Source organism: Rhamphochromis longiceps, linkage group LG20, assembly GCF_057381845.1.
Source record: "Rhamphochromis longiceps isolate RC_006_pf linkage group LG20, R_longiceps_female_GT1.1, whole genome shotgun sequence".
Taxonomy (NCBI): domain Eukaryota; kingdom Metazoa; phylum Chordata; class Actinopteri; order Cichliformes; family Cichlidae; genus Rhamphochromis; species Rhamphochromis longiceps.
Genome location: NC_140576.1, coordinates 4340159 through 4363646, shown reverse-complemented (window position 1 = coordinate 4363646; position 23488 = coordinate 4340159). Strand labels below are relative to the sequence as shown.

At 47.8% G+C, this 23488-nt stretch overlaps 1 protein-coding gene across 1 annotated transcript; it reads right to left on the bottom strand.

Moving 5' to 3' along the window:
• Nucleotides 1–329: 329 nt before the first annotated feature.
• On the bottom strand, nt 330–22063 carry LOC146644719 (low-density lipoprotein receptor-related protein 1-like). Its single transcript, XM_085394225.1, has 7 exons — nt 22024–22063; nt 3640–3799; nt 3289–3390; nt 3114–3184; nt 2930–3023; nt 1970–2114; nt 330–874 (listed from the first exon to the last, which is right to left on the bottom strand). The coding sequence occupies exons 1-7, from the start codon at nt 22061–22063 to the stop codon at nt 737–739; spliced, it is 750 nt and encodes a 249-aa protein (XP_085250351.1). The 3' UTR covers nt 330–736.
• Between the last annotated feature and the right edge of the window lie 1425 nt (nt 22064–23488).

Here is a 23488-nt window from a genome sequence, read left to right as displayed (position 1 = left end):
AGACAATCACTTGAATGTAGCTCTTTGCAACAACAGATCAGATGCCGAGTCTCTTGTGCATACACGTGCAGTTAAATATCACCTCGCCTTTCCCTCTAAGACCTCCAGTAGCAAACATACATATACACAAAATGTGAACCAGCATCCAGGAAGCATTCGTGGTGAGCACTGACGCATCTCCTCTCTTTCATGAACAACGAAGACTTGGCAACATTTTCTAGGATGGAACAAAAATGTTTTTTTTCTCTTTTCCCCTACACAATTTATACAAAAATAAAAAAATTAAAATTGTTCCACTGCCATTTGTATCTTTTACATTTGCACAGAGGTAGTGGCTGAATGCGTGAGAAAGGTGTGTGTGTGTGTGTGTGTGTGTGTGTGTGTGTGTGTGTGTGTGTGTGTGTGTGTGTGTGTGTGTGTGTGTGTGTGTGTGTGTGAGAGAGAGAAGTTGTGAGGAAGTGAGCAAAATGAAAAAGAACTGGATAAAATGTCTATAAAATGGTTTCTTTTCCGTCACCAGAGGATTTGTTTTCCTTTTTGTCAAAGAACAAAATATAATACTGCAATCACTTAAAAAAAGTAGTTCTTCATTTTATACATTTTATACAGTGTTCTCGTTTTTATGTTTTTTTGTTGCTTTTCTTTTCAGTTGGTAAAGGCATAAAATGAGAGAGCTCGCTGGCTCTAGGTTGGGCGAGGCAGGGCAATGTTGGCAGAGTTCAGTCCATGCCGAGGTCTATGCCAGGGGGTCGCTCATGTCCTCGTCAACCTGGGAGAGGAGCTCCTTCTTTTCATCAGTGCTCGCCAGAGAATTGCGGCTGTTGTGGGCACCCATGTACAGGGTGGCATACACTGGGTTCGTGAAGTTGGTGGGCTGCGGAGTGAAGAAAATTTCTCAGTGACTCAGGCAAAAGAAATGAAAAGATTTGGTATATTGTGAAAGAAGCAGTATTTTTCTTATTCAAATAGGCTCAGCTCGCATAAATAACAAGATGTTTCCCAGCTCAGTGCTGAAACCCTGGCAGACATTTGTGGTTTGTTATGTTTTCTGTGTTTGGTTATTTGTTTCTGAAAGTCTGGGCACTAATCGTCTGCCCCCAACAAACCAGTAGGTGTATTTCCAGTGAAGAACTTGCAACTTCTTTTTAAGCACTCAGGACTTTATGGACAATTCCTCATTTGATGTTTTATGATTGTGGTGAAAAGTGTTTGAATATAGTGACCATGAGGGCTCCAGCATAAAAGCTTTATTCAGCTGCTCCCCTTATTCACAGTGGATTTCCGTTCCTGACACCCCCAAGGGATTTTTGTCTCCAGCTGGGATTAAACTGGAGATTTTTTCACTTCTTAGGTGAATGTAAAAGAAATGGTATTTATATAGTGCCTTGTGCTTTTATCTGCTGAATGCATTCACACACACAGAGGTAACTCAGGGTTCAGTATCTTGCCCAAGCATTGATCTGTATACAAACCACTCGAGCCACAACGTGTAAACCATGAGACTATGGAGCCACTCATCAGAACTAAAGTATATGATTCACATAATTCTAACAATATTCATTCCAAAATTCATTACAGATGCCAGAAGTAAATACCATAACGACACCCACTGGTTTCCTAAGTCTTGCTTTAAAGCTTTTGCATTTGGACTGTGGTGATCTCGATGGCAAAAAACTGGATATAAATGTAGAAAAGTGATTACAGATCAGTCAAGACAGAAAACTGTTTTTCACTAGACGTCCAAAGGACAGGAATATATTGAGAAACCCAGCTACTTTCATCCAGTGTTCTTTAGATCACAAAGAAGGGTCTATTTACTGTCTATAATGACTCCACAACCAAAACCAATTCATTAAAAAAAAAAAAAACTCACAAAAGGACTCATAAATGTGGAAATATCTGCATGGTTAGCCACTACCAGGCATTTTCAGATATTTTGTAATGAAACTGCTTTTTTAAGCTTTGTTACCTTGTCTGGGTCTAAAGCAAAGTCGGAGTCCAGAAGTTCCCCAGCATCATCATCAGGATCTCCTTCATAGATCTTATAGGCAGGGTTTCCAATCTCAACATTCATGGCCCCGTTGGTCATTCGGTGGTGCTGGAAGCCCTTGGCACTGCAGAGAAACAGATCAACAATTATCTTAGAAGCAGATTCAGACCCTTGTTTAAAAGAATTGATGTGCTAACCTCAGAAGAAAGCTAGAGTGACTAAAAGGTGTCTTATCATAAACCCATATCATAAATTCACTCAGCACTGGCTATGTACAATTGACAAGAACAAGACAACATATATCAAAGGTTTTCAAATGAGCTTTTGTGTCAAAAGGCCATTTGATCAAACCTATCGAATATACTGCAGCATGTCCATTGCGGAGAATGCTGGATTAGATTGCATATAAACATTTTTCAGAGATGCACAGTTATACATTTTACTCTGCAAGCACATTGCCTGAGCCTAATATTTACAAATGTAAACAGGGAAAGGCATGGAGGACAATGGGAGGACGTCAAAAGTTCAACTACTCGTGCATCACCAGAGCTATTCCAGAGTGAGTAGGCCCCCTGTGTTGTTGGGTGGGAAACCCCATGGAAGCCAAACAGAAGATGGCAAGCGAGGACAATGGAAAGATTTCGGCACTGAACGACAGAATGGACAAAAGGATAGACAAAAGCATAGCAAAGGCAGTCTGACTGTATTTTAGGGAAAGGAGAGGAGAGGAATTGGGGGTCAACAGGTGAATTATGTAACCCTATCAAGTTACCGCGAGCACTGAGAACGAGATTTGCCCGGGCATAGAGACCTGGGAGACAGGGAAATAGATGGTTATCAAAAGGTAAGAGAGAAAGAAAGACCAGAACGGTGAGGACCAGATGACAAATGGAGTTTGAATTTTTTAAAGATGAAAAAGCGTCCCGAACTAGTACTCACCCACGCATTCTCTGCTTGTACCACAAGATGGCACCAACCACCAGCAATGCCAGCAACAGCAGCAGCAGCACTGGGACGATGATTGACGCAGTACCTATGAGTGAACAAATAATGATAAGCAAATAGGACCAAAGTGCATGTTCTATGAACAAACTTTGATTTGGTCAGGGAGTGGCTGACTTACTACCACTAGAAGTATGAGACTCTATAGGAGCTGTGATATCACATCTGTATCCCCTCCATCCAACAGCACACCTGGTTATAGAGGTACACAGTGGATATGTGGGTAAGTGTGCTAAGCAGACATTAAAACAATAAAATATTATATATATGCCTGTTAATGTCTACTGGGATCTTACGTGCACTGTGGCAGCAGTGTGCGATTGTCTACTGAACACTGTCCATGTGCGCAGTAGTTTGAACAGGTATAGCAGCTGCGTTGGATCTGACCATTTGGACAGCTTCAAACATACAGGAAAAAAATATTAAAGAAGATCCTAATGCAGCAGAATAACAATAATAATAATGATTCCCACGATTTCAGAATGATATATTCCATGCTGTGCACTGTTAGGAAGCACAAAATCCAGAGATTGCTGGGTGACCTTGGGTGAAGAATATTCTGGCAGTTCAAAATAAAAGCCAGCAAATATTTACAAATCCAAGTCTAATCGATGTAGCACAGTAACCACGTCCCACACGATACTCACCTGCAGGAAACCTCCCCTGAGGCTGACGTCAAACATTTGCCCGTTCCGCAGAACTGACATTTGTCCAGCTCACACTGGTGCCCGACGTACTTGGTGGGGCACAGACAAAGTTTGGTGCCGTTGGAGGTCTGTAAGCAGGTTCCACCATTCTCGCAGAAGCCTTAACACTTACATCACCATGGCAACGGACAGTTAACCCATAACAACGCATGTAAACGCATGGCAACGGACAGATAACCCATGGCAACGGACAGTTAACCCATAACAACGCATGTTAACCCATGGCAACGGACAGTTAACCCATGGCAACGGTCAGGTAACCCATGGCAACGGACCGTTACCATGGCAACGGACCGGTAACCCATGGCAACGGACCGGTTACCATGGCAACGGACCGGTAACCCATGGCAACGGACAGTTAACCCATAACAACGCATGTAAACGCATGGCAACGGACAGTTAACCCATAACAACGCATGTAAACGCATGGCAACGGACAGATAACCCATGGCAACGGACAGTTAACCCATAACAACGCATGTTAACGCATGGCAACGGACAGATAACCCATGGCAACGGACAGTTAACCCATAACAACGCATGTAAACGCATGGCAACGGACAGTTAACCCATAACAACACATGTTAACGCATGGCAACGGACAGTTAATGCATGGCAACGGACAGTTAACCCATGGCAACGGTCATATAACCCATGGCAACGGACAGTTAACCCATAACAACGCATGTAAACGCATGGCAACGGACAGTTAACCCATAACAACACATGTAAACGCATGGCAACGGACAGTTAACGCATGGCAACGGACAGTTAACCCATGGCAACGGTCAGGTAACCCATGGCAACGGACCGGTTACCATGGCAACGGACCGGTAACCCATGGCAACGGACCGGTTACCATGGCAACGGACCGGTAACCCATGGCAACGGACAGTTAACCCATAACAACGCATGTAAACGCATGGCAACGGACAGTTAACCCATAACAACACATGTAAACGCATGGCAACGGACAGTTAACCCATAACAACGCATGTTAACGCATGGCAACGGACAGATAACCCATGGCAACGGACAGTTAACCCATAACAACGCATGTAAACGCATGGCAACGGACAGTTAACCCATAACAACGCATGTAAACGCATGGCAACGGACAGTTAACCCATAACAACGCATGTAAACGCATGGCAACGGACAGATAACCCATGGCAACGGACAGTTAACCCATAACAACGCATGTAAACGCATGGCAACGGACAGTTAACCCATAACAACACATGTAAACGCATGGCAACGGACAGTTAACGCATGGCAACGGACAGTTAACCCATGGCAACGGTCATATAACCCATGGCAACGGACAGTTAACCCATAACAACGCATGTTAACGCATGGCAACGGTCATATAACCCATGGCAACGGACAGTTAACCCATAACAACGCATGTAAACGCATGGCAACGGACAGTTAACCCATAACAACACATGTTAACGCATGGCAACGGACAGTTAACGCATGGCAACGGACAGTTAACCCAAAACAACGCATGTAAATGCATGGCAACGGACAGTTAACGCATGGCAACGGACAGTTAACCCATGGCAACGGTCATATAACCCATGGCAACGGACAGTTAACCCATAACAACGCATGTAAACGCATGGCAACGGACAGTTAACCCATAACAACACATGTAAACGCATGGCAACGGACAGATAACCCATGGCAACGGACAGTTAACCCATAACAACGCATGTTAATGCATGGCAACGGACAGATAACCCATGGCAACGGACAGTTAACCCATAACAACGCATGTAAACGCATGGCAACGGACAGTTAACCCATAACAACACATGTAAACGCATGGCAACGGACAGTTAACGCATGGCAACGGACAGTTAACCCATGGCAACGGTCAGGTAACCCATGGCAACGGACCGGTAACCCATGGCAACGGACCGGTTACCATGGCAACGGACCGGTAACCCATGGCAACGGACCGGTTACCATGGCAACGGACCGGTTACCATGGCAACGGACCGGTAACCCATGGCAACGTACAGTTAACCCATAACAACGCATGTAAACGCATGGCAACGGACAGTTAACCCATAACAACGCATGTAAACGCATGGCAACGGACAGATAACCCATGGCAACGGACAGTTAACCCATAACAACGCATGTAAACGCATGGCAACGGACAGTTAACCCATGGCAACGGTCAGGTAACCCATGGCAACGGACCGGTTACCATGGCAACGGACCGGTAACCCATGGCAACGGACCGGTAACCCATGGCAACGGACAGTTAATCCATAACAACGCATGTAAACGCATGGCAACGGACAGATAACCCATAACAACGCATGTAAACGCATGGCAACGGTCATATAACCCATGGCAACGGACAGTTAACCCATAACAACGCATGTAAACGCATGGCAACGGACAGTTAACCCATAACAACACATGTTAACGCATGGCAACGGACAGTTAACGCATGGCAACGGACAGTTAACCCATAACAACGCATGTAAATGCATGGCAACGGACAGTTAACGCATGGCAACGGACAGTTAACCCATGGCAACGGTCATATAACCCATGGCAACGGACAGTTAACCCATAACAACGCATGTAAACGCATGGCAACGGACAGTTAACCCATAACAACGCATGTTAACGCATGGCAACGGACAGATAACCCATGGCAACGGACAGTTAACCCATAACAACGCATGTAAACGCATGGCAACGGACAGTTAACCCATGGCAACGGTCAGGTAACCCATGGCAACGGACCGGTAACCCATGGCAACGGACCGGTTACCATGGCAACGGACCGGTAACCCATGGCAACGGACAGTTAATCCATAACAACGCATGTAAACGCATGGCAACGGACAGTTAACCCATAACAACGCATGTAAACGCATGGCAACGGACAGATAACCCATAACAACGCATGTAAACGCATGGCAACGGACAGATAACCCATGGCAACGGACAGTTAACCCATAACAACGCATGTAAACGCATGGCAACGGACAGTTAACCCATAACAACACATGTAAACGCATGGCAACGGACAGTTAACGCATGGCAACGGACAGTTAACCCATGGCAACGGTCATATAACCCATGGCAACGGACAGTTAACCCATAACAACGCATGTTAACGCATGGCAACGGTCATATAACCCATGGCAACGGACAGTTAACCCATAACAACGCATGTAAACGCATGGCAACGGACAGTTAACCCATAACAACACATGTTAACGCATGGCAACGGACAGTTAACGCATGGCAACGGACAGTTAACCCATAACAACACATGTTAACGCATGGCAACGGACAGTTAACGCATGGCAACGGTCATATAACCCATGGCAACGGACAGTTAACCCATAACAACGCATGTAAACGCATGGCAACGGACAGTTAACCCATGGCAACGGTCAGGTAACCCATGGCAACGGACCGGTAACCCATGGCAACGGACCGGTTACCATGGCAACGGACCGGTAACCCATGGCAACGGACAGTTAACCCATAACAACGCATGTAAACGCATGGCAACGGACAGATAACCCATAACAACGCATGTAAACGCATGGCAACGGTCATATAACCCATGGCAACGGACAGTTAACCCATAACAACGCATGTAAACGCATGGCAACGGACAGTTAACCCATAACAACACATGTTAACGCATGGCAACGGACAGTTAACGCATGGCAACGGACAGTTAACCCATAACAACGCATGTAAATGCATGGCAACGGACAGTTAACGCATGGCAACGGACAGTTAACCCATGGCAACGGTCATATAACCCATGGCAACGGACAGTTAACCCATAACAACGCATGTAAACGCATGGCAACGGACAGTTAACCCATAACAACGCATGTAAACGCATGGCAACGGACAGATAACCCATGGCAACGGACAGTTAACCCATAACAACGCATGTAAACGCATGGCAACGGACCGGTTACCATGGCAACGGACAGTTAACCCATAACAACGCATGTAAACGCATGGCAACGGACAGTTAACCCATAACAACGCATGTAAACGCATGGCAACGGTCATATAACCCATGGCAACGGACAGTTAACCCATAACAACGCATGTAAACGCATGGCAACGGACAGTTAACCCATAACAACACATGTAAACGCATGGCAACGGACAGTTAACGCATGGCAACGGACAGTTAACCCATGGCAACGGTCATATAACCCATGGCAACGGACAGTTAACCCATAACAACGCATGTTAACGCATGGCAACGGTCATATAACCCATGGCAACGGACAGTTAACCCATAACAACGCATGTAAACGCATGGCAACGGACAGATAACCCATGGCAACGGACAGTTAACCCATAACAACGCATGTAAACGCATGGCAACGGACAGTTAACCCATAACAACACATGTAAACGCATGGCAACGGACAGTTAACGCATGGCAACGGACAGTTAACCCATGGCAACGGTCATATAACCCATGGCAACGGACAGTTAACCCATAACAACGCATGTTAACGCATGGCAACGGTCATATAACCCATGGCAACGGACAGTTAACCCATAACAACGCATGTAAACGCATGGCAACGGACAGTTAACCCATAACAACACATGTTAACGCATGGCAACGGACAGTTAACGCATGGCAACGGACAGTTAACCCAAAACAACGCATGTAAATGCATGGCAACGGACAGTTAACGCATGGCAACGGACAGTTAACCCATGGCAACGGTCATATAACCCATGGCAACGGACAGTTAACCCATAACAACGCATGTAAACGCATGGCAACGGACAGTTAACCCATAACAACACATGTAAACGCATGGCAACGGACAGATAACCCATGGCAACGGACAGTTAACCCATAACAACGCATGTTAATGCATGGCAACGGACAGATAACCCATGGCAACGGACAGTTAACCCATAACAACGCATGTAAACGCATGGCAACGGACAGTTAACCCATAACAACACATGTAAACGCATGGCAACGGACAGTTAACGCATGGCAACGGACAGTTAACCCATGGCAACGGTCAGGTAACCCATGGCAACGGACCGGTAACCCATGGCAACGGACCGGTTACCATGGCAACGGACCGGTAACCCATGGCAACGGACCGGTTACCATGGCAACGGACCGGTTACCATGGCAACGGACCGGTAACCCATGGCAACGTACAGTTAACCCATAACAACGCATGTAAACGCATGGCAACGGACAGTTAACCCATAACAACGCATGTAAACGCATGGCAACGGACAGATAACCCATGGCAACGGACAGTTAACCCATAACAACGCATGTAAACGCATGGCAACGGACAGTTAACCCATGGCAACGGTCAGGTAACCCATGGCAACGGACCGGTTACCATGGCAACGGACCGGTAACCCATGGCAACGGACCGGTAACCCATGGCAACGGACAGTTAATCCATAACAACGCATGTAAACGCATGGCAACGGACAGATAACCCATAACAACGCATGTAAACGCATGGCAACGGTCATATAACCCATGGCAACGGACAGTTAACCCATAACAACGCATGTAAACGCATGGCAACGGACAGTTAACCCATAACAACACATGTTAACGCATGGCAACGGACAGTTAACGCATGGCAACGGACAGTTAACCCATAACAACGCATGTAAATGCATGGCAACGGACAGTTAACGCATGGCAACGGACAGTTAACCCATGGCAACGGTCATATAACCCATGGCAACGGACAGTTAACCCATAACAACGCATGTAAACGCATGGCAACGGACAGTTAACCCATAACAACGCATGTTAACGCATGGCAACGGACAGATAACCCATGGCAACGGACAGTTAACCCATAACAACGCATGTAAACGCATGGCAACGGACAGTTAACCCATGGCAACGGTCAGGTAACCCATGGCAACGGACCGGTAACCCATGGCAACGGACCGGTTACCATGGCAACGGACCGGTAACCCATGGCAACGGACAGTTAATCCATAACAACGCATGTAAACGCATGGCAACGGACAGTTAACCCATAACAACGCATGTAAACGCATGGCAACGGACAGATAACCCATAACAACGCATGTAAACGCATGGCAACGGACAGATAACCCATGGCAACGGACAGTTAACCCATAACAACGCATGTAAACGCATGGCAACGGACAGTTAACCCATAACAACACATGTAAACGCATGGCAACGGACAGTTAACGCATGGCAACGGACAGTTAACCCATGGCAACGGTCATATAACCCATGGCAACGGACAGTTAACCCATAACAACGCATGTTAACGCATGGCAACGGTCATATAACCCATGGCAACGGACAGTTAACCCATAACAACGCATGTAAACGCATGGCAACGGACAGTTAACCCATAACAACACATGTTAACGCATGGCAACGGACAGTTAACACATGGCAACGGACAGTTAACCCATAACAACACATGTTAACGCATGGCAACGGACAGTTAACGCATGGCAACGGTCATATAACCCATGGCAACGGACAGTTAACCCATAACAACGCATGTAAACGCATGGCAACGGACAGTTAACCCATGGCAACGGTCAGGTAACCCATGGCAACGGACCGGTAACCCATGGCAACGGACCGGTTACCATGGCAACGGACCGGTAACCCATGGCAACGGACAGTTAACCCATAACAACGCATGTAAACGCATGGCAACGGACAGATAACCCATAACAACGCATGTAAACGCATGGCAACGGTCATATAACCCATGGCAACGGACAGTTAACCCATAACAACGCATGTAAACGCATGGCAACGGACAGTTAACCCATAACAACACATGTTAACGCATGGCAACGGACAGTTAACGCATGGCAACGGACAGTTAACCCATAACAACGCATGTAAATGCATGGCAACGGACAGTTAACGCATGGCAACGGACAGTTAACCCATGGCAACGGTCATATAACCCATGGCAACGGACAGTTAACCCATAACAACGCATGTAAACGCATGGCAACGGACAGTTAACCCATAACAACGCATGTAAACGCATGGCAACGGACAGATAACCCATGGCAACGGACAGTTAACCCATAACAACGCATGTAAACGCATGGCAACGGACCGGTTACCATGGCAACGGACAGTTAACCCATAACAACGCATGTAAACGCATGGCAACGGACAGTTAACCCATAACAACGCATGTAAACGCATGGCAACGGTCATATAACCCATGGCAACGGACAGTTAACCCATAACAACGCATGTAAACGCATGGCAACGGACAGTTAACCCATAACAACACATGTTAACGCATGGCAACGGACAGTTAACGCATGGCAACGGACAGTTAACCCATAACAACGCATGTAAATGCATGGCAACGGACAGTTAACGCATGGCAACGGACAGTTAACCCATGGCAACGGTCATATAACCCATGGCAACGGACAGTTAACCCATAACAACGCATGTAAACGCATGGCAACGGACAGTTAACCCATAACAACGCATGTAAACGCATGGCAACGGACAGATAACCCATGGCAACGGACAGTTAACCCATAACAACGCATGTAAACGCATGGCAACGGACCGGTTACCATGGCAACGGACAGTTAACCCATAACAACGCATGTAAACGCATGGCAACGGACAGTTAACCCATAACAACGCATGTAAACGCATGGCAACGGACAGTTAACCCATAACAACGCATGTAAACGCATGGCAACGGACAGATAACCCATAACAACGCATGTAAACGCATGGCAACGGACAGTTAACCCATAACAACACATGTAAACGCATGGCAACGGACAGTTAACGCATGGCAACGGACAGTTAACCCATGGCAACGGTCATATAACCCATGGCAACGGACAGTTAACCCATAACAACGCATGTTAACGCATGGCAACGGACAGTTAACCCATGGCAACGGTCAGGTAACCCATGGCAACGGTCAGGTAACCCATGGCAACGGACCGGTTACCATGGCAACGGACCGGTTACCATGGCAACGGACCGGTAACCCATGGCAACGGACAGTTAACCCATAACAACGCATGTAAACGCATGGCAACGGACAGTTAACCCATAATAACGCATGTAAACGCATGGCAACGGACAGTTAACCCATAACAACGCATGTAAACGCATGGCAACGGACAGTTAACCCATAACAACACATGTTAACGCATGGCAACGGACAGTTAGCGCATGGCAACGGACAGTTAACCCATAACAACGCATGTAAACGCATGGCAACGGACAGTTAACCCATAACAACGCATGTAAACGCATGGCAACGGACAGATAACCCATGGCAACGGACAGTTAACCCATAACAACGCATGTAAACGCATGGCAACGGACAGTTAACCCATAACAACACATGTAAACGCATGGCAACGGACAGTTAACGCATGGCAACGGACAGTTAACCCATGGCAACAGTCATATAACCCATGGCAACGGACAGTTAACCCATAACAACGCATGTTAACGCATGGCAACGGTCATATAACCCATGGCAACGGACAGTTAACCCATAACAACGCATGTAAACGCATGGCAACGGACAGTTAACCCATATCAACACATGTTAACGCATGGCAACGGACAGTTAACGCATGGCAACGGACAGTTAACCCATGGCAACGGTCATATAACCCATGGCAACGGACAGTTAACCCATAACAACGCATGTAAACGCATGGCAACGGACAGTTAACCCATAACAACACATGTAAACGCATGGCAACGGACAGTTAACGCATGGCAACGGACAGTTAACCCATGGCAACGGTCAGGTAACCCATGGCAACGGACCGGTTACCATGGCAACGGACCGGTTACCATGGCAACGGACCGGTAACCCATGGCAACGGACCGGTTACCATGGCAACGGACCGGTAACCCATGGCAACGGACAGTTAATCCATAACAACGCATGTAAACGCATGGCAACGGACAGTTAACCCATAACAACGCATGTAAACGCATGGCAACGGACAGATAACCCATAACAACGCATGTAAACGCATGGCAATGGTCATATAACCCATGGCAACGGACAGTTAACCCATAACAACGCATGTAAACGCATGGCAACGGACAGTTAACCCATAACAACGCATGTAAATGCATGGCAACGGACAGTTAACGCATGGCAACGGACAGTTAACCCATGGCAACGGTCATATAACCCATGGCAACGGACAGTTAACCCATAACAACGCATGTAAACGCATGGCAACGGACAGTTAACCCATAACAACGCATGTAAACGCATGGCAACGGACAGTTAACCCATAACAACGCATGTAAACGCATGGCAACGGACAGATAACCCATGGCAACGGACAGTTAACCCATAACAACGCATGTTAACGCATGGCAACGGACAGATAACCCATGGCAACGGACAGTTAACCCATAACAACGCATGTAAACGCATGGCAACGGACAGTTAACCCATAACAACGCATGTAAACGCATGGCAACGGACAGTTAACCCATGGCAACGGTCAGGTAACCCATGGCAACGGACCGGTTACCATGGCAACGGACCGGTTACCATGGCAACGGACCGGTTACCATGGCAACGGACCGGTAACCCATGGCAACGGACCGGTTACCATGGCAACGGACCGGTAACCCATGGCAATGGACAGTTAATCCATAACAACGCATGTAAACGCATGGCAACGGACAGTTAACCCATAACAACGCATGTAAACGCATGGCAACGGACAGATAACCCATAACAACGCATGTAAACGCATGGCAACGGACAGATAACCCATGGCAACGGACAGTTAACCCATAACAACGCATGTAAACGCATGGCAACGGACAGTTAACCCATGGCAACGGTCAGGTAACCCATGGCAACGGACCGGTTACCATGGCAACGGACCGGTTACCATGGCAACGGACCGGTTACCATGGCAACGGACCGGTAACCCATGGCAACGGACCGGTTACCATGGCAACGGACCGGTAACCCATGGCAACGGACAGTTAATCCATAACAACGCATGTAAACGCATGGCAACGGACAGTTAACCCATAACAACGCATGTAAACGCATGGCAACGGACAGATAACCCATAACAACGCATGTAAACGCATGGCAACGGACAGATAACCCATGGCAACGGACAGTTAACCCATAACAACGCACGTAAACGCATGGCAACGGACAGTTAACCCATAACAACACATGTAAACGCATGGCAACGGACAGTTAACGCATGGCAACGGACAGTTAACCCATGGCAACGGTCATATAACCCATGGCAACGGACAGTTAACCCATAACAACTCATGTTAACGCATGGCAACGGTCATATAACCCATGGCAACGGACAGTTAACCCATAACAACGCATGTAAACGCATGGCAACGGACAGATAACCCATAACAACGCATGTAAACGCATGGCAACGGACAGTTAACCCATGGCAACGGTCAGGTAACCCATGGCAACGGACCGGTTACCATGGCAACGGACCGGTTACCATGGCAACGGACCGGTTACCATGGCAACGGACCGGTAACCCATGGCAACGGACCGGTTACCATGGCAACGGACCGGTAACCCATGGCAACGGACAGTTAATCCATAACAACGCATGTAAACGCATGGCAACGGACAGTTAACCCATAACAACGCATGTAAACGCATGGCAACGGACAGATAACCCATAACAACGCATGTAAACGCATGGCAACGGACAGATAACCCATGGCAACGGACAGTTAACCCATAACAACGCACGTAAACGCATGGCAACGGACAGTTAACCCATAACAACACACGTAAACGCATGGCAACGGACAGTTAACGCATGGCAACGGTCATATAACCCATGGCAACGGACAGTTAACCCATAACAACTCATGTTAACGCATGGCAACGGTCATATAACCCATGGCAACGGACAGTTAACCCATAACAACGCATGTAAACGCATGGCAACGGACAGATAACCCATAACAACGCATGTAAACGCATGGCAACGGACAGATAACCCATGGCAACGGACAGTTAACCCATAACAACGCATGTAAACGCATGGCAACGGACAGTTAACCCATAACAACACATGTAAACGCATGGCAACGGACAGTTAACGCATGGCAACGGTCATATAACCCATGGCAACGGACAGTTAACCCATAACAACGCATGTAAACGCATGGCAACGGACAGATAACCCATGGCAACGGACAGTTAACCCATAACAACGCATGTAAACGCATGGCAACGGACAGTTAACCCATAACAACACATGTAAACGCATGGCAACGGACAGTTAACGCATGGCAACGGACAGTTAACCCATGGCAACGGTCAGGTAACCCATGGCAACGGACCGGTTACCATGGCAACGGACCGGTTACCATGGCAACGGACCGGTTACCATGGCAACGGACCGGTAACCCATGGCAACGGACAGTTAATCCATAACAACGCATGTAAACGCATGGCAACGGACAGTTAACCCATAACAACGCATGTAAACGCATGGCAACGGACAGATAACCCATGGCAACGGACAGTTAACCCATAACAACGCATGTTAACGCATGGCAACGGACAGATAACCCATGGCAACGGACAGTTAACCCATAACAACGCATGTAAACGCATGGCAACGGACAGTTAACCCATAACAACGCATGTAAACGCATGGCAACGGACAGATAACTCATGGCAACGGACAGTTAACCCATAACAACGCATGTAAACGCATGGCAACGGACAGTTAACCCATAACAACACATGTAAACGCATGGCAACGGACAGTTAACGCATGGCAACGGACAGTTAACCCATGGCAACGGTCAGGTAACCCATGGCAACGGACCGGTTACCATGGCAACGGACCGGTAACCCATGGCAACGGACCGGTTACCATGGCAACGGACCGGTAACCCATGGCAACGGACAGTTAACCCATAACAACGCATGTAAACGCATGGCAACGGACAGTTAACCCATAACAACGCATGTAAACGCATGGCAACGGACAGATAACCCATGGCAACGGACCGGTTACCATGGCAACGGACCGGTTACCATGGCAACGGACCGGTAACCCATGGCAACGGACAGTTAACCCATAACAACACATGTAAACGCATGGCAACGGACAGTTAACCCATAACAACGCATGTAAACGCATGGCAACGGACAGATAACCCATGGCAACGGACAGTTAACCCATAACAACGCATGTTAACGCATGGCAACGGACAGATAACCCATGGCAACGGACAGTTAACCCATAACAACGCATGTAAACGCATGGCAACGGACAGTTAACCCATAACAACGCATGTAAACGCATGGCAACGGACAGTTAACCCATGGCAACGGTCAGGTAACCCATGGCAACGGACCGGTTACCATGGCAACGGACCGGTTACCATGGCAACGGACCGGTTACCATGGCAACGGACCGGTAACCCATGGCAACGGACCGGTTACCATGGCAACGGACCGGTAACCCATGGCAACGGACAGTTAATCCATAACAACGCATGTAAACGCATGGCAACGGACAGTTAACCCATAACAACGCATGTAAACGCATGGCAACGGACAGATAACCCATAACAACGCATGTAAACGCATGGCAACGGACAGATAACCCATGGCAACGGACAGTTAACCCATAACAACGCACGTAAACGCATGGCAACGGACAGTTAACCCATAACAACACATGTAAACGCATGGCAACGGACAGTTAACGCATGGCAACGGACAGTTAACCCATGGCAACGGTCATATAACCCATGGCAACGGACAGTTAACCCATAACAACTCATGTTAACGCATGGCAACGGTCATATAACCCATGGCAACGGACAGTTAACCCATAACAACGCATGTAAACGCATGGCAACGGACAGATAACCCATAACAACGCATGTAAACGCATGGCAACGGACAGTTAACCCATGGCAACGGTCAGGTAACCCATGGCAACGGACCGGTTACCATGGCAACGGACCGGTTACCATGGCAACGGACCGGTTACCATGGCAACGGACCGGTAACCCATGGCAACGGACCGGTTACCATGGCAACGGACCGGTAACCCATGGCAACGGACAGTTAATCCATAACAACGCATGTAAACGCATGGCAACGGACAGTTAACCCATAACAACGCATGTAAACGCATGGCAACGGACAGATAACCCATAACAACGCATGTAAACGCATGGCAACGGACAGATAACCCATGGCAACGGACAGTTAACCCATAACAACGCACGTAAACGCATGGCAACGGACAGTTAACCCATAACAACACATGTAAACGCATGGCAACGGACAGTTAACGCATGGCAACGGACAGTTAACCCATGGCAACGGTCATATAACCCATGGCAACGGACAGTTAACCCATAACAACTCATGTTAACGCATGGCAACGGTCATATAACCCATGGCAACGGACAGTTAACCCATAACAACGCATGTAAACGCATGGCAACGGACAGATAACCCATAACAACGCATGTAAACGCATGGCAACGGACAGATAACCCATGGCAACGGACAGTTAACCCATAACAACGCATGTAAACGCATGGCAACGGACAGTTAACCCATAACAACACATGTAAACGCATGGCAACGGACAGTTAACGCATGGCAACGGTCATATAACCCATGGCAACGGACAGTTAACCCATAACAACGCATGTAAACGCATGGCAACGGACAGTTAACCCATAACAACACATGTTAACGCATGGCAACGGACAGTTAACGCATGGCAACGGTCATATAACCCATGGCAACGGACAGTTAACCCATAACAACGCATGTAAATGCATGGCAACGGACAGTTAACGCATGGCAACGGACAGTTAACCCATGGCAACGGTCAGGTAACCCATGGCAACGGACCGGTTACCATGGCAACGGACCGGTTACCATGGCAACGGACCGGTAACCCATGGCAACGGACCGGTTACCATGGCAACGGACCGGTAACCCATGGCAACGGACAGTTAACCCATAACAACGCATGTAAACGCATGGCAACGGACAGTTAACCCATAATAACGCATGTAAACGCATGGCAACGGACAGATAACCCATGGCAACGGACAGTTAACCCATAACAACGCATGTAAACGCATGGCAACGGACAGTTAACCCATAACAACACATGTAAACGCATGGCAACGGACAGTTAACGCATGGCAACGGACAGTTAACCCATGGCAACGGTCAGGTAACCCATGGCAACGGACCGGTTACCATGGCAACGGACCGGTTACCATGGCAACGGACCGGTAACCCATGGCAACGGACAGTTAATCCATAACAACACATGTTAACGCATGGCAACGGACAGTTAACGCATGGCAACGGTCATATAACCCATGGCAACGGACAGTTAACCCATAACAACGCATGTAAATGCATGGCAACGGACAGTTAACGCATGGCAACGGACAGTTAACCCATGGCAACGGTCAGGTAACCCATGGCAACGGACCGGTTACCATGGCAACGGACCGGTTACCATGGCAACGGACCGGTAACCCATGGCAACGGACCGGTTACCATGGCAACGGACCGGTAACCCATGGCAACGGACAGTTAACCCATAACAACGCATGTAAACGCATGGCAACGGACAGTTAACCCATAATAACGCATGTAAACGCATGGCAACGGACAGATAACCCATGGCAACGGACAGTTAACCCATAACAACGCATGTAAACGCATGGCAACGGACAGTTAACCCATAACAACACATGTAAACGCATGGCAACGGACAGTTAACGCATGGCAACGGACAGTTAACCCATGGCAACGGTCAGGTAACCCATGGCAACGGACCGGTTACCATGGCAACGGACCGGTTACCATGGCAACGGACCGGTAACCCATGGCAACGGACAGTTAATCCATAACAACGCATGTAAACGCATGGCAACGGACAGTTAACCCATAACAACGCATGTAAACGCATGGCAACGGACAGATAACCCATGGCAACGGACAGTTAACCCATAACAACGCATGTTAACGCATGGCAACGGACAGATAACCCATGGCAACGGACAGTTAACCCATAACAACGCATGTAAACGCATGGCAACGGACAGTTAACCCATAACAACGCATGTAAACGCATGGCAACGGACAGATAACCCATGGCAACGGACAGTTAACCCATAACAACGCATGTTAACGCATGGCAATGGACAGATAACCCATGGCAACGGACAGTTAACCCATAACAACGCATGTAAACGCATGGCAACGGACAGTTAACCCATAACAACACATGTAAACGCATGGCAACGGACAGTTAACGCATGGCAACGGACAGTTAACCCATGGCAACGGTCAGGTAACCCATGGCAACGGACCGGTTACCATGGCAACGGACCGGTAACCCATGGCAACGGACCGGTTACCATGGCAACGGACCGGTAACCCATGACAACGGACAGTTAACCCATAACAACGCATGTAAACGCATGGCAACGGACAGTTAACCCATAACAACGCATGTAAACGCATGGCAACGGACAGATAACCCATGGCAACGGACCGGTTACCATGGCAACGGACCGGTTACCATGGCAACGGACCGGTAACCCATGGCAACGGACAGTTAACCCATAACAACGCATGTAAACGCATGGCAACGGACAGTTAACCCATAACAACGCATGTAAACGCATGGCAACGGACAGATAACCCATGGCAACGGACAGTTAACCCATAACAACGCATGTTAACGCATGGCAACGGACAGATAACCCATGGCAACGGACAGTTAACCCATAACAACGCATGTAAACGCATGGCAACGGACAGTTAACCCATAACAACACATGTAAACGCATGGCAACGGACAGGTAACCCATGGCAACGGACCGGTTACCATGGCAACGGACCGGTAACCCATGGCATCCTCACCCCTTCCTGTTACGTGTTGCATGTTGTCCATTGTTTATTTACCTCTCACCAGTCGGCAGCGTCCGCCATGTTTGTCTGTGCTAAATGTCATCTGCGGTGTGCTCAACAGCTATTTGGTCAACAGGCTCTAGAAGAAAACAGAATCAAACTTACGTGAACACAGTCTGTATCCACACTTTTGTTTCCTCTGTGACAGCCATCCTGTTTGGTAATCTGCAAACTCAAGAGCTTGTTGACCACTGTATCATAACCAGAGTGGTTACTTTGTAACGTCCTCATTGTTTAGTGTTACTGATTTGCCAAAATCACCGTCTCAAAGCCTTGAATTTCTCCGTTTTGAAGCACAACTTCTAGCAGTTGAAATACAAGGCTATGGGAATGTGGCATTCCTGCCACATTTGCTAATTTTGTAGCTCTTATGGACAATTTCAGCTTTAACCCAAAGTTTTAACTGCACAAGTGTTTCCAGATTTTCTGGATTTGAAAATTATAACAATAAACACTCAGTTGTCAGTTTATTAGGGAGCTCAAACTAATGCAGACTAACAACAGTCCTGCAATAAAGGCAACTTTTCATAGTTTCATCTTCATTGTAAAAAAGAGGAAATATGGTTTGTGGTGCTGTTTTCATGTACTGCATTATACAGTAAGGTGTTCCTATTTGCTTTTCTTTTTTTTAGCTTAACCTCATTTACAGAAATGAGGGAACAACTGATATAAATTAGGTGTACCTAATAAAGTGAGAACTGAGTGTACATCCTCTGCTCTTCTTGCTTAAAAACACTCTTAAGAAATTGAGATGTAAACAGAAGCAAATGTCCAGATTGACCTCTTGGTCGTCTAACATGTGTGTCCCCCTGTCTCTCACCCCCCCTCTCCATGCCTACTCACAGATCTCCGAAACCAGCCTTTCCTGCGAGCGGACGCGTTGATCCGGAGCGGTTGGAAGAGACCCTAAACCACTTATTCGTCACTTATAGTCCCCTCCCTATTGTAACCCTTCCCTTTGTCCCAGTGGCGCATCTCAACCCTGAGGCTGCAGATCACAAAGACTGAAAAGCGAGGACAGGACAAAGCCCTTGTTTTAGCCCGGTAATTTATTTATTTATGGATGCCCTTTTACAACCACTTTAAATGAGCAGGCATGATTACAGAAGCACAACGCGCTACTACTCCTTCGTCACCGCGAGCAGAAGGCTTTCCCTGCTCTGTCGGCACTGACCTTTGGGAGGATGACCAGAGCACAGGTGAGGCCATCTGAGGACTGGAGGAGGAATTGTGCTTTCACTAACAAGTGCCTGCTAGCATGTGGATCTTAATGTGGACATTCCTAAAACCCATTAATATCCGAAGGTTACGCAGTCATAGCAGGATTTAAACTGGGAGGCAGCCAAGATAAATTGCCGACTCTTCTGCTGCTGCTGGGACGCCTGCCTTTAATGACCAGTCTCTCCAGGCATTTGGCGGGAATGGGGGTGAGTGCCACAGGTCTGAAATCGTTCAGACATGTGACATTTGACTGTTTTGGGATGGGAACGATGGTTGCTGCTTTGAAACAGGATGGTACCAGTGAACAGGACAGCGAGGTGTTATATATAGAGGTGAAGACGTCCGCCAGGTCCGCAGCACAGTCTTTTAGCACCCGGCCCAGCACTCCATCCGGCCCGGCCGCCTTCCTGGTGTTAATGCTCCGGAACACACGCCTCAGCTCATGAGTGCTCAGGACCGGAGCAGGGTCGGTTGAGGGGAGAGGGGACAGGACAGGGTCGGTGTTCTCCCTATCAAAGCGGGCATAAAAGAGGTTTAGGTCCTCAGCCAGAGTAGGACTATCGGCTGAGGGTGATGGTGTTCTCCTTTTGTAGTCCGTGATAGCCCTGATGCCTTCCCAGACCTGCTTTGGGTTTGTGATGTTCTCAAACCTGGCCTCGATACGCCTCCTGTGCTGCTGCTTGGCAGTCTTGATGCCTCTTCTCAGGTTAGCCCTGGCAGCACTGTATGCCTCCTGTAAGTTGTTGAACTCTGTGTGTCATCCAGGGTGGATTATTAGGGAACACACGGAGTCGTTTCCAAGTTGTTACATTGTCCACACAGAAACAGATGTAGTCCAAGACAGTGGAGGTGTAACTGTCCAATGCGACACGATTGTCAGTGTCCTGCACCTTGAATACCTCCCAGTCTGTGCAGTGGAAACAGTCCTGAAGCATCGGAATAGCATCCTGCGGCCATGTTCTCACGGTTTTGGTTGTAATCCCAGTGCTCTTGATCTTTTGTGTGTATATTGGGTGTAGCAGAAGGGAGAGATGGTCTGACAGACCCAGGTGGGGATAGGCCTGGGCTCTGTATGCGTTCGCCATGTTGGTGTACACCTGGTCCAAAGTTCTATCTCCTCTGGTAGCACACTTCACATTTCGGTGGAAATTGTGAAGTACAGATTTCAGGTCCGCGTGATTAAAATCCCCAGCCGCAATAAAGACACTGTCCGGGTGTGCTACCAGGCTGTTATTGATGCTGCTGCTCAGTTGTGCTAACGCTAGCTTAGCATTAGCATCTGGTGGAATGTAAACAGCGCAGATGTAAACGGCACAGAGCAGAGCAGAGTCCAAGGTTTTATGGTTTTACAGCCTATAAGCAGAATTTGAACTAGCACCCCCAACCTCAGCTAAAGCCCATATTATATTATATATATATTATATTGCCCATGATTGTTTATTTCTGTATTATAAATCTAGCACAGGGATGTCAAACCGACTTTTTGTTTCATGTTGTGGGCCACACAACAGCCCACTTTGACCTTTTGTGGACCAGTGAAACTGCCCTTTCTCTCAGTGTAAACTTTAATCCCTGAGATATTTTAATACAGGCTTAGTCTGTAGTCTGCTTAGTCTGCTTATGCCTCTTGCCGGCTCTGATACAGAGAAGTCTGAAGATCAGAAAGCTAATTCATGCATAATTTACCGTGTGTCTGTGAAGGTTCTCAGTCATCCAGGTCATCGTAGTCAAAGGAGCTTGCAAAGAAAAGCGTCTGGACTTCTTTAAGTTACTTGAAGACGTTTCACCTCTCATCCGAGAAGCTTCTTCAGTTCTAAGGTCAAATGGTGGAGAGTCCCAGATATAAACCTAGTGGGAGTATCCCCCCACAGAGGGACAAAAGGACCCCCTGATGATCCTCTAATCGCCTGAGCAGAGGTGTGAAACTGGGTGTGGGTCCCAATCAGCCAGAGTTTCGGGTGAGTTCATTGTGAAACCTGGCCCCACCTTATCATGCAAATTCCTGAGATCAGATGGCCCAGGATGTGAGTGGGCGTTTAATTTACCGTGGACATAAAGCAACAGTGATGTTCTGCTTTTAGAAAAGTTCAGTGTAAATTTATGATACAACTTGAAAAAGACGGTGGCACAGTGGTTAGCACTGTTGCCGCACAGCAAGAAGGTCCTGAGTTCAATTCCATCATCAGGCAGGGTCTTTCTGTGTGGAGTTCGCATGTTCTCCCCGTGTTTGCGTGGGTTCCCTCCAGGTACTCCAGCTTCCTCCCACAGTCCAAAGACATGCAGCTTGTGGGGATAGGTTAATTGGATAATCCAAATTGCCACTAGGTGTGAACGTGCGAGTGAATGTGAGTGCGAATGGTTGTCTGTCCCTGTGTGTTGGCCCTGTGACAGACTGGCGACCTGTCCAGGGTGTACCCCGCCTCTCGCCCTATGACAGCTGGGATTGGCTCCAGCGCCCCCCACGACCCTGAAAAGGATAAGCGAATGCATGGATGGAACTTGGAAAAAGA